This window comes from Apostichopus japonicus, chromosome 17, assembly GCF_037975245.1.
Source record: "Apostichopus japonicus isolate 1M-3 chromosome 17, ASM3797524v1, whole genome shotgun sequence".
Classification (NCBI taxonomy): domain Eukaryota; kingdom Metazoa; phylum Echinodermata; class Holothuroidea; order Aspidochirotida; family Stichopodidae; genus Apostichopus; species Apostichopus japonicus.
This window is the reverse complement of record NC_092577.1, coordinates 1,681,627-1,693,582: the sequence shown is the minus strand read 5'-3', so window position 1 is coordinate 1,693,582 and position 11,956 is coordinate 1,681,627. Positions and strand designations below refer to the sequence as shown.

At 43.3% G+C, this 11,956-nt stretch overlaps 5 protein-coding genes across 6 annotated transcripts in view; 3 read left to right on the top strand and 2 right to left on the bottom strand.

The window, feature by feature from the left end:
* Positions 1 to 11,956, top strand: part of LOC139984985 (uncharacterized) — a 99,226-nt gene that overhangs the window by 2,148 nt on the left and 85,122 nt on the right. The gene's annotated exons all lie outside the window — the stretch shown is intronic.
* Positions 1 to 11,956, top strand: part of LOC139984999 (uncharacterized) — a 31,122-nt gene that overhangs the window by 16,657 nt on the left and 2,509 nt on the right. The gene's annotated exons all lie outside the window — the stretch shown is intronic.
* LOC139984982 (uncharacterized) overlaps positions 1,350 to 11,956 on the top strand; it is a 41,707-nt gene continuing 31,100 nt past the window's right edge. The window contains exon 1 of the mRNA XM_071999149.1: positions 1,350 to 1,571. Coding sequence (XP_071855250.1) covers positions 1,508 to 1,571 — 64 coding nt within the window. The 5' untranslated portion in view covers positions 1,350 to 1,507. The remainder of the gene's footprint in view (positions 1,572 to 11,956) is intronic.
* On the bottom strand, positions 1,581 to 10,084 carry LOC139984997 (uncharacterized). Of its 2 annotated transcripts, XR_011799250.1 has the most exons (3): positions 9,948 to 10,084; positions 3,559 to 4,760; positions 1,581 to 2,653 (listed from the first exon to the last, which is right to left on the bottom strand). XR_011799250.1 is itself a non-coding variant. In XM_071999172.1 (2 exons), the coding sequence occupies exon 2, from the start codon at positions 4,735 to 4,737 to the stop codon at positions 4,195 to 4,197; it is 543 nt and encodes a 180-aa protein (XP_071855273.1). In that variant the 5' UTR covers positions 4,738 to 4,760; positions 9,948 to 10,084; the 3' UTR covers positions 2,660 to 4,194. The 2 variants fall into 2 exon arrangements, 1 of the variants encoding a protein (XP_071855273.1); XM_071999172.1 differs by lacking the exon at positions 1,581 to 2,653 and having other exon boundaries at positions 2,660 to 4,760.
* Positions 8,448 to 11,750, bottom strand: LOC139984990 (uncharacterized). Its single transcript, XM_071999163.1, has 2 exons — positions 11,408 to 11,750; positions 8,448 to 10,462 (listed from the first exon to the last, which is right to left on the bottom strand). Exon 2 carries the CDS (start codon positions 10,234 to 10,236, stop codon positions 8,818 to 8,820), a length of 1,419 nt encoding a protein of 472 aa, XP_071855264.1. The 5' UTR covers positions 10,237 to 10,462; positions 11,408 to 11,750; the 3' UTR covers positions 8,448 to 8,817.

Sequence of the window (11,956 nt, the reverse complement as noted above, 5' to 3'; positions counted from 1 at the left end):
TCTATTCAGATATCTAAAATTGAATTCGAGATATCTGCAATTTAATTCGAGATATCTGCAATTCTATTTCAGATACCTGAAATTGAATTTGAGATATCTGATATTCTATTCAGATATCTGAAATAGTATTGCCGATATCTGAAATAGTATTGCAGATATCTCAAATTCAATTTCAGATATCTCAAATTCAATTTCAGATATCTGAAATTCTCTGGTATTTCGAGATATTTAAAATTGATTTTAAGATATCTGCAATTATTTGTAGATATGTTAAATAGATTGGAGATATCTGTAATTTAATTTGAGATATCTGAAATTATTTGAGATATCTGAAATTCCTTATTAAAAGTTAAAACGGCTCTCCATGTGCCCAACAGTTTCAAATGTATTTTAACAAGGGGCAATGATTGGTCACACAGCACGCGTCGCGTGCAGTTTGGACGTTTTTAAATTCCCCCGACTGCAGCCCCAGGTTGAGCGGGGCATAGCTATTCCCCCCCATTTGTGCAGACTCCCCCCCCCCAATGGTAGGCCCGTAACATATTTTGGTCTAAATTGAAACACATTTGACTCAAAATTGATTTGGCCCAATACGATTTTGGTCCCAAAAAATTTGAGTAGCCTACGAAAAATTTCGGGTCACAAGCAATTTTCTTACAGTAATCGGGTCAGATTTTTGTGTTGTCTGTTTTTGCCCGTCTCCTATTATAGGGTCTTTGATAGGGACTTCAGTGTCCTTTCTGATCCTTTTTTTCTACTAAACTAAGAGTACACAAATCGTTTGGTTGGTGGCCATGTTTATTCTTAACTAGCCTGCACCAACCGAGGGCGCTACTCTACAATAATATAAGGTACAAGGTGCGGCATATAAATTGAATGTTTAATAGACAATACCTATATACAGTATGTTGCCACATTAGTCAATACTGTAGATTGTATGGCTTAGCGTACTTTATACAACACCTAATTATATTCCGGCCATTTGATTGGTCAAGTGCTCGTCGATTGCATGCAAAATCCGCTCTATTGCACGCTATGATGATAGAACCAGGCGTTATACTTCTTTGATAGGACTTTTTTCAATGGTAAGAGAGCAGAGAGACCTGTCTGTTCAAAACAATCTGTTGCATGAGTGCATTTTACATCCAATTATATCCAAATTTGAAGGTGTTGTATAAAACAAATAATGAATGGTTATGAGTGCAATAGTGCAAATATTTCCTTCATTGAAAGATGTGATTTGTTCCATTCAACTCGGCTGCACCTCATTGAATGGAACATTCCATCTTTCAATTCATGAAATATTTGCACTATTGCACTCATAACCATTCATTATTTGTACAGTACAATAAAGTACGAATACGTTTGGGTATCGGAACAACTAAACGTTTTCCTTTTCTGGTTTAATATTACGTAGTGTAAAAATAAAACAAATTACAAGACAAAACGGATCAACCACAAAACAAGCAGAAGATCATCAACCGAGCACTTATCCACGGGAAACAAAATGTTTCAGATCTCCGTAAAGGTGGAACCAGGGTCACCGTCTCACGATAACACTGTTAACACAGGTAGCGGTTCCGCGAATAGTCTAGTTATGTTGTATTTGAGTAACTATACAAAATAGGCCTAACAGCTGTACGCAGCATTCCCTGTAAATGTTTATCCAGAAGTTGGGATCTGAAAAAAAGTAGTAGATATAATTCAGACTAGGAAAAGTGGGATAATTTAGTTTAGTAGAAAGAAACGATCAGGAGGGACACTGAAGTCCCCATCAAGGACCCTAGTGTAGGGGAGAAAAAAAGCTGAAGACACAAACAGTCAGACCCGATTACAATGTCCAAAGCATTCTTAAACCCATTCACACTACTTGCAAGTACAACTTTCTCAGGCAAACTGTTCCTGGGTAATGTAAAAAGTGCTTTGTGTGGTGGATACAATGACATACTGTACATGTACCTTTTAAATATTGGATATCTCCAAAAGGGAGCAAGATTTTGCTTAGTTGTCTTGCGGAGTTGTCATTAACAGAAATTTATCTCCTTCCTACCCTCTTACCCCTGTTGGTTTCTTTCTTCTCTTCCTCCCTTGTCTACTTATCCTCTTACATCTATCTCTTTTGTGTTCACCCTACTCAATAAATGGTGTGAAGACTAGCATAAAAAGGAACATCTATTGCAGGTAATCTGACCTAGTTTCGAATGAGGTGTAACAGAAGTGTTAGACACCACCATCGATTCCAGAAAATACACACACAGCTTGCTATCTTCGGTAATGAGACACTATATAGTGTACAGTCAATATATGCAGAGCTACGGTCAATACCCACAACACAGTGTACATAGCAGCGATGGACATCTAAGGTCTAGAAAACAGATAACAAGATATCTCGTTTCTATAAGTACAGTAACTGTCTGCAGTTTGTAGTGACAAGAAGAAAACTTCCCTTGCAAGCAACAGAAAGTTAACTTTTTTTTTCAGAGGGCAGTACACTGTTTTGGGCAAGTCTTCAATGCATTTAATCCATTCTGCTGTTGACAAATGCATATACAAATAATCACAAAATTTACAAAAATCAGTCCTTGTTGATCCAATATGATATTGTAACGTTGACCAGTGTCCCCGAAGTCCAGCTGCTTGAACTAATAAAAATCTTCAACACATATCAAGACAAAAATCGGAGAAGAGATTGATGACTGGTTGATCGCTTATTTATTGATTTATTACGTTGATCTTTGATTCACTGGCACATGAATTTACCACAGATTATGGCATTGACAGACTTTACAGATAAGCAGTTAATAGACATGGTACAGGAACTGTCTGTACACTTAAGCAGTAACACAGTTACGCACTTAGGAAGTTACGCAGTTAGGTAGTTACACAGTTACGCAACTACGCACTTACGCATTTACGCAGTTACGCACTTACGCAGTTACGCAGTTGCGCACTTACGCAGTTACGCAGTTACGCACTTACGCAGTTACGCACTTACGCAGTTACGCACTTACGCAATTACACTAACTCGTGGAGGCATACAAGATATTTAATTGGGACGTACTCAACAACAGGCTTAAAGACTTAACCAGTTTATATTACTAATTAAAATATCTCTTTTCGAGATCACAACCGAACCAGTACGTGGGTAAATGTATTTACAGATGAAGGATAATACTAGCGTTTGTTGACACTAGTCGTTCTCACTACTTGCTTTGCTTAAGAAAACACAAAAGATATATATAAAACAAACGCCCACATGAAACACACGGTATAGCGTTTGTGAGCCTCCTAGTGAAGTCGAAATTACAATTATCGAACCCCCTATAGAATGTGACAACAAATATGACATCCTAAAAATACACCCTAGTTTCTTGCTACTTCAATGCACTTAGCGCAACGATAATTTTCTTACAATTCCCTAGGTGTACGAAAAATAACCCCCGTCACCCCAAAGATACCCGATTTAATCTTTCCTAAGACAAACAAACCTAGAAGTCATGCCAAGCACATAATCGTGTGATAGAACAAAAATATACCAGTGAAGTGGTAGCAACTTACAGAAAATAGGCGTTCTCTCGGTTCTCTCTCCGTCAGAGGCCAATCTTGGAATACCTCGTGAGCGTGGTGAGCTCAAACTAATAAAACAATCTGCGCTACCACTAACATGGGACACATCTCAATTCGGGTGCTGATTCAGCAAGGTTTATAAACAAACAGGGGTACGATTTTCATTGGCTGTCCCCACCTGCAACTCGCAAAAGCTCTACACAGGTTTTGAGAGAGAGGCCATCGACGGGTAGAACCGAGGGAACGCTCAATCCTAAAACGAATATTACAATAACAAATTACTTAAAGGGATACATTTCCGTTACACTACCCCCCTCTTAAAAAGACAAATGCTACCACGCATTTACGAATTAAGCTTACATCTTTAAGAACTCTTTTACATATACAACTAGACAGAAATACAAAAAATATAAGTAGAAGTACAAAACTAAGAGCTAATATTTTCCACCACGTTTACTTCAGTTGGCCGGCCCCTCTACAGTCTCCTTGGTTGCTCGGAACACCGTCCCATCTGGGTGGATTGCCGTCTCCGTCAGTGTTGTTAGTCTGATCCCGGTTTCAAACCTCCTCACCTTCCATTCCACCTGCGTTGCGCTGCATGGGAGCACCTTACTTTTCTCCCTCCACTCACTGACTCGCATCCCAGGGTCCTACGTCTCCCCACGGAACAGTCGAGGGTCTGGGCCAGGTCTTTCCGGTGTTAAAGTGGGAATCACGCTGGTCTTGCTTGGAGATTTGTGGCGGTGTACTGGGCTCTCTGGGGTCGGAATTCCTTTTGCAGCAGGCCTGCGGTGTTGGGGGTCTTGATAAGGAGGACAGTGGTGATCCCAGCAGGTCCTCCAGGGCTGGCGCATACACAGATGTCACCCTTTGCACCTTGGGTGGCTCTTTGTCGTTGTCTTTGTTCCCATCGTTGCGATGGTCCTTTTTCCCTTTAGTCTTCGGTTCTAACTTTCGATGTTTGGCATCAGAGTGTCTCTGTACATCTGTCTTTCGGTCACTCTGGTACGAGCAGGTTTCGCAATGGAATCTCTTCCTACTGTGCTCCTTCCGGAAATGCGATTTCAAATCTGCCGCACTGGACTGCCTTTGTCTACAAATTCTGCAGCGGTATTCGATGCACCTCTCTAGTTCTCCATCGCTCCACTCTGTCTCGTCCTTGCGCTCCATGCTGTATCAGTCAGTGTCTGTATCTGAAAGGAGAAAAGTAAAAGATTCAATTTGATTAATGGAATGTTATCTTGTCTGTTCTAATACAGTCCTGGAGCCAGGAAGGTAATCGACGCAGACGACTTGACCGTCTTGGTGTACGTGATCCTCTTGTGACGTTGAATTTTCCTCTCTCGCATCTTTTATATTGACTTCTTCTGTGCCTATCTCTCTTGGTAGAATGAGCGCCACGACTGCCTGTCTGTTTTACCAGTACAGGTTTTCTGTTTCTCAACTTAGGGTTCTGGTCGGTTTGAACTGCAACATTCACTAGAGTCTTTAAATTCTGCTTTTGGGTCATCTTGCTAATATCGATTGGAATCTCGCCTGGGTATGGCTTGAGACGATTGTGGTGGACCACACTTGCCTTGCTCTTTTTACTTTTCCTTATTCTGTACGTCACATCGCTCAACTGGTCTGTGATGAGGAAGGGTCCTGTCCACGTCGGCTGTAGCTTTGGGCTAAGTCCCTTGCGTCTCTGGGATGTTTGTAACATGACAACGTCACCTTTCTTGTAACACCAGTCTTTGACATTTCGGTTGTAACTTCTCTTTTGTCTCTCGCCCGCGATCTGCAACTTTTCTCTAGCACTCTCGTGGATTATCCTCAGTCTGTCTTCAAGGTCTTGAGCATAGCTGTGGAGTGTCCTTTTAGTATCTAGTTCACCTCTGTCGATGATGTGGTCAACGGGTAAAGGAATCTCACGTCCAAGCATCATTTCCGCCGGAGAATGTCCAGTGGATTCGTGGATAGAGGAACGGTATGCCATCATCACTAGCGGAATGCATTTGTCCCAATTTTTCTGATCGCTGTCGACGACTTTCGCTAACATTTCTTCCAAGGTACGGTTGAATCGTTCTACCATGCCGTCACTCTGCGGGTGGTACGGAGTTGTTCTAGTCTTGTCCACTCCTAGCAATTGACATAGTTCTTTAAAGAGGTTGGACTCGAAGTTCCTCCCTTGATCAGTATGAATTTGCGTCGGAACGCCAAAACGACTCACAAAGTCTGTCACCAGGGTGTCAGCAACCGTTTCCGCACTTTGGTCTTTCAACGGGAAAGCTTCTACCCACTTGGTGAAGTAGTCGGCAACCACCATGATGTATTTGTTGTTTCTGTCTGTCAGTGGTAACGGTCCCAAGATATCGATCGCTATTCTTTCCATCGGGATTCCAACCCGGTAGGTCTGTAATTTTGCTTTCCCTTTCGTCGGGCCTTTTCTTGAACAACATACTTTACACATCTTACACCATCGTTCTACCTTTCGTCTCCAGGTATTCCAGTAATATCTTTCCTGAACTCTATACATTGTCCTTCTTACTCCAAGGTGTCCGGAAGTTGGGTTGTCATGAAGTAACTGTATAACTTCTTCTTGTAGACTTCTGGGGACTATGAACTGCCACGTGATGCTATCCCCTGCGTGGTTCTCCCATCTTCTACATAGAAGGCCTTGTCGAACTTCCAATCTGTCCCATTGTGCCCAATATGCTTTCAGTTCTTTCCCTTCAGCTGACACTTCTTCCCACGAAGGACGATCAACTTGTTTTCTTTCCAAGTTAGCATCTTTCGTAGTTCTACATCTTTAAGTTGTTCAGCTTTCAGGTCTTGATTGGTCCATTTCTGTAACCAGGGCCGGGGTGGTTCTGTACTTGAAGAAACTGCAGCGACTTGTTTTGTTTCCTTGGTTTCCCCGTCCACGGTCCCGTTACTTCTGTCGCAGCCATCACCTTGATCTGTCTTTTCTTCACGTTTCCACTTGGTCCGTCTCGATCAATATCACCGGTTTCTGTTCTCGTACAATGTTGGCAATCATCCGAACATGGTCGTCGGGAGAGACCGTCTGCATTACCATGGAAGCGTCCAGGACGATGGGAGATCTCAAAGGTGTAAGTGCCAAGTATCTCCAACCATCTTGCTGTTTGTCCTTCTGGGTGCTTAAAACTCATCAGCCATTTGAGTGCTGCATGGTCTGTTCTGATCAGGAACCTGGTGCCGTAGAGATAATGGTGGAAGTGTTTAACTGACTGTACGACGGCCAGTAGTTCTTTTCTTGTAATACAATAACGTCTCTCTTGCTTACTCATGGTCTTGCTGAAATATGCTATGGGCTTTTCGTTTCTGTCTTGGATCTGTGATAAAACCGAACCGGTTGCAAAGTCACTTGCATCTGTGTCTAATATGAAATCTTGCCCGCTGCTCATTGGGTAGGAAAGTACTGGAGCTGTTGTCAACGCTGTCTTGAGTCCGGAAAAAGCTGTCTCGCAGTCTTGGTTCCAATCAAACTTCTGTTTCTTTTCAGTCAGCTTGAACAACGGTAGTGCAATTTGAGCAAAGCCTCGTATAAATCTACGGTAGTAGCCACACAGGCCTACAAAGCTCCTGACTTCCGATAGGTTCTGTGGTCTCGGCCATTCTTTGACAGCCTTCACCTTTTCTGGATCTGTACCTACACCATCCTTAGAGACAATGTGCCCTAAGTACGTGACACTCTGCTTGAACAGCTGACATTTGCCTGGACTTAGTTTCAGTCCTGCGTCTCTAAATCGGTTCAAAACAGTCTTTAGTCGGTCCATAGCCTCGGAAAATGTGGCACCATATACGATGACATCGTCAAGGTAAACTAAGCATGCTTCCCAATGGAGTCCAGATAGCACACGGTCCCTTAGTCTTTCGAATGTGGCGGGCGCGTTGCACAGTCCAAATGGCATAACACGGAATTGATACAAGCCATGTCCGGTTATGAACGCCGTCTTTTGTCTGTCTTCAGCTGCCATACCAACTTGCCAATAGCCACTGGCTAGATCTAATGTGCTAAACCAACGAGAACCTGCCATCGCATCCAGTGAATCTGCAATTCTGGGAATGGGGTAGCTGTCCTTGACTGTCAATGTGTTTAATCTTCTATAATCTACACAGAATCTTGTCGAACCATTTTTCTTCTTCACCAGAACTATAGGTGACGCCCACGGACTTGATGATGGTTCAACCACTCCCGCATCTAGCATTTGTTGCAAGAGTTCTCTCTCCACTTCCCTCTGTTGTACTGGGACTCGTCTTGCTGGTTGCTTGACTGGCCTTGCGTTGTCTGTGTCGATCTTGTGCTGGGCGACTGTGGTATATCCCAAGTCAGCAGATGATCTCGCAAACACATCAGCATAGTCTGTAACTAGTTCTTTCAGTAAAGCTCGCTGTTCATCATTCATATATCCGTCTTCCGCCTCCAACAATCCTGTAACATGTTGAGGGACTTCCCCCTGCTCACAACGTTTTGTCGACACCGCCGATACCTTCTGTTGCTGACGCTCTGTTTCAGGGAACGAAACATCTAGATTCGCCGTCTCTTCTAATGAAGCTATACATGTACCGCCATACACTCTCTTCACATCAGACGTTGGGTTGAACACTCTCAACGGAATTTTGCTTTTCCTTGGATCAACCAGACCTTTAGCCACCAACAAACAATGTTTTTCGACAAACTTTTCTGTTGGCTCTACCAGAGCAGCTTCCCAGTGCCGAGGTCCCTCAGAGATTCTTCCTAGCACCATTGCCTCACTTCCAGGGGCAACTACTGTACTACGGTTTCATCCACCAAAACATGGCAAACATGAGTCTCCGTCACCTTCTTCACCTCACTGCTCTTTCTTGGTCCTCCCCAAGACAAAATACCATTAATTACATCCAAGTGATAGTTGTGGCTTCTCATGAACTCCAAACCCAGGAGTGCATCCGCTCCAATCTCAGCCACCCAAACTGTGTGTTCTACCCTATGTCCTGCAAGCTCTATCTGTACAGTGGCACATCCTTCGAACGGCAAATAACTCAGTCCATCTGCTAACACCATCTCACTGCCAACAGGTCTTAAGTGGGGACGACAGAATTCAGGGATAGATCTGTATACGCTGGGCTTTATTATTGTTATGTTGGCACCTGTATCGACCAAAAAGGTAACTGCAGTACCCTGCATAATGCCATCAACAAATATCCCAGAATCTCTATCTTGCACCCATCCTGTCCTAACGCTCACTCCTGCGGGCCTAGAGTTTATTGCCGGCCTTCGACCCTCAAGTCCGGTTCCTTTTCGTTTCCCTGATATGACTTTCCTGTGGTGTCTTCTTGGTATGGTTCCCGACAATTTCTCTTTATATGGCCAAACTTTCCACAACCCCAACATTTGATTGGTGGTCTGTCTCGGTCTCGCCAGGGCATGTTGCGATCTTGCCCACTCGCGAATGTCTGTTTCCTGTAATTTCCGCTTGCCAGTTCTTCGTGTATCTTCGACATGTAGTGCTCCATTGTCTTTGCGAGATTCTCCCCAAGTAGTTGCATCTGTCTCTCTACTTTGTCTTCCTGCTTTTCTGTTTGTATAACGGCTCTTGCTGTAGGTCTCTTGAGGTTACCCTTCTTTACTTCTGCCAGGTGGAATGCCTCTAGTTCAACTGCAACGGTTACTGCATCGGATAAGTTCACGGGTCTGGACTGGTATACTCTCCATCTGGTCTCTGTGTCTCCCAGTGAGTCTACGAAGTATTCCTTTGCAAGAGTCTCCACCATCTCGTATGGTGCATCCGGGTAGGCTTTTAACGCAAGGCGCTTAATATCCTGGGCGAGCTCTGTAAGACTTTCAGCTGGTTGCCTCTGTCTGTTCTTCAACATAGCTCTAAACAACTGTGTTTGATTCGCCGGACTAAATCGTCTGCCTAAAGCTTCTGTGAGTGCTCTGTAACTTCTTCTCCGACTACTATCCAGGTCACTCAGGATCGCCCTTGCTTGTCCCTTCAGACTTGCTGCCAAATACAATGCCTTTGCTGCCCTTGGCCAGTTATTCAATTCTGCTATTAACTCGAACTGTACTGCGTAGTCGTCCCAGCTTGTACTTCCATCATATTGTGGTGGTGTGACATTCGCCTTCCCTGGAAACTGGGCTGTATTCCTACTCTCTTCTTCGGTCTTGTAAGGTACACCGGTATCAATCTGTTGTCTGTAACCTTGTGGGATTTGCCGATCTGTCTGCATCTCTGTTGAGTAGTTGGGATGGTACTGACCACTGTGTATCTGTGTATTGTCTTGACTGTGTTCAGTGTGCCCGGGTCGGTATGCGTATGGAGAGATGGCATCTGGGCCTGTACGCTCGTCTTCCTGTAGGGACAAAATGAAAGGGTTAGTTTGCCTACCTGCAGGTCGTTCATACTCATTCCCAGATCCACTCGGCATTGCTTGTTGCCCTTCTGTTCTGTGTTGATGTTTTCGACCACTTGTAACACCCACCAGACTTCCAGTTGTTTCTGAACCCACCGAGCTCAGAACCTCGTATTCTGACGGCAACTCTGTTGATGCACCTCGTGAAACACGAGAGTTCTGTTCTGTCATCAAGGGTCTCCATTCCTGGTTGAGCAATCCCTCTACGTTGTTTTGATTGTCCATCCTCTGGTCTGTAAACGGGTTGGTTCTCGAAAAATCCATCTGTAGCTTTGTATAACTGTTTCTGTACTGTATCTGTATCTGTTCTGTGCTGTTTCTGCGGCTCTGTGAATTCACTGGCTATCACTGGATCTTCCTCTGTCTCGGTCTTGTCTCTAGCAGTATGTGTTATCTGTAAGGACCAGGACTGATCTTTTATCCCACCGCTGCCACCAAGTGTAACGTTGACCAGTGTCCCCGAAGTCCAGCTGCTTGAACTAATAAAAATCTTCAACACATATCAAGACAAAAATCGGAGAAGAGATTGATGACTGGTTGATCGCTTATTTATTGATTTATTACGTTGATCTTTGATTCACTGGCACATGAATTTACCACAGATTATGGCATTGACAGACTTTACAGATAAGCAGTTAATAGACATGGTACAGGAACTGTCTGTACACTTAAGCAGTAACACAGTTACGCACTTAGGAAGTTACGCAGTTAGGTAGTTACACAGTTACGCAACTACGCACTTACGCATTTACGCACTTACGCAGTTACGCACTTACGCAGTTACGCAGTTACGCACTTACGCAGTTACGCAGTTACGCACTTACGCAGTTACGCACTTACGCAGTTACGCACTTACGCAGTTACGCACTTACGCAGTTACGCACTTACGCAATTACACTAACTCGTGGAGGCATACAAGATATTTAATTGGGACGTACTCAACAACAGGCTTAAAGACTTAACCAGTTTATATTACTAATTAAAATATCTCTTTTCGAGATCACAACCGAACCAGTACGTGGGTAAATGTATTTACAGATGAAGGATAATACTAGCGTTTGTTGACACTAGTCGTTCTCACTACTTGCTTTGCTTAAGAAAACACAAAAGATATATATAAAACAAACGCCCACATGAAACACACGGTATAGCGTTTGTGAGCCTCCTAGTGAAGTCGAAATTACAATTATCGAACCCCCTATAGAATGTGACAACAAATATGACGTCCTAAAAATACACCCTAGTTTCTTGCTACTTCAATGCACTTAGCGCAACGATAATTTTCTTACAATTCCCTAGGTGTACGAAAAATAACCCCCGTCACCCCAAAGATACCCGATTTAATCTTTCCTAAGACAAACAAACCTAGAAGTCATGCCAAGCACATAATCGTGTGATAGAACAAAAATATACCAGTGAAGTGGTAGCAACTTACAGAAAATAGGCGTTCTCTCGGTTCTCTCTCCGTCAGAGGCCAATCTTGGAATACCTCGTGAGCGTGGTGAGCTCAAACTAATAAAACAATCTGCGCTACCACTAACATGGGACACATCTCAATTCGGGTGCTGATTCAGCAAGGTTTATAAACAAACAGGGGTACGATTTTCATTGGCTGTCCCCACCTGCAACTCGCAAAAGCTCTACACATGTTTTGAGAGAGAGAGGCCATCGACGGGTAGAACCGAGGGAACGCTCAATCCTAAAACGAATATTACAATAACAAATTACTTAAAGGGATACATTTCCGTTACACTATGATAACATTTTCAACAATTTTGCAATTTACATCACCTTCAACCACCAGAAAATAATTTAAACACCAAAAAGATTATAATTGTGGTTACTGTAAAGTTCAAAGGTCATCTGAGGTGACCATGGGTCAAAGTACAAAAAATAGCCTTGTGAACAATTTCATATTAATCAGTGCAAGAACCTTCCTGATCACTTTCAAACAGCAAGGTAGATAACAAATCTGATCTGCAGT

What these genes read in the sequence shown, in the direction of transcription:
- LOC139984990 (XM_071999163.1), bottom strand. Translation starts at nt 10,236, where the DNA reads ATGGATTTTTCGAGAACCAACCCGTTTACAGACCAGAGGATGGACAAT.
- LOC139984997 (XM_071999172.1), bottom strand. Translation starts at nt 4,737, where the DNA reads ATGGAGCGCAAGGACGAGACAGAGTGGAGCGATGGAGAACTAGAGAGG.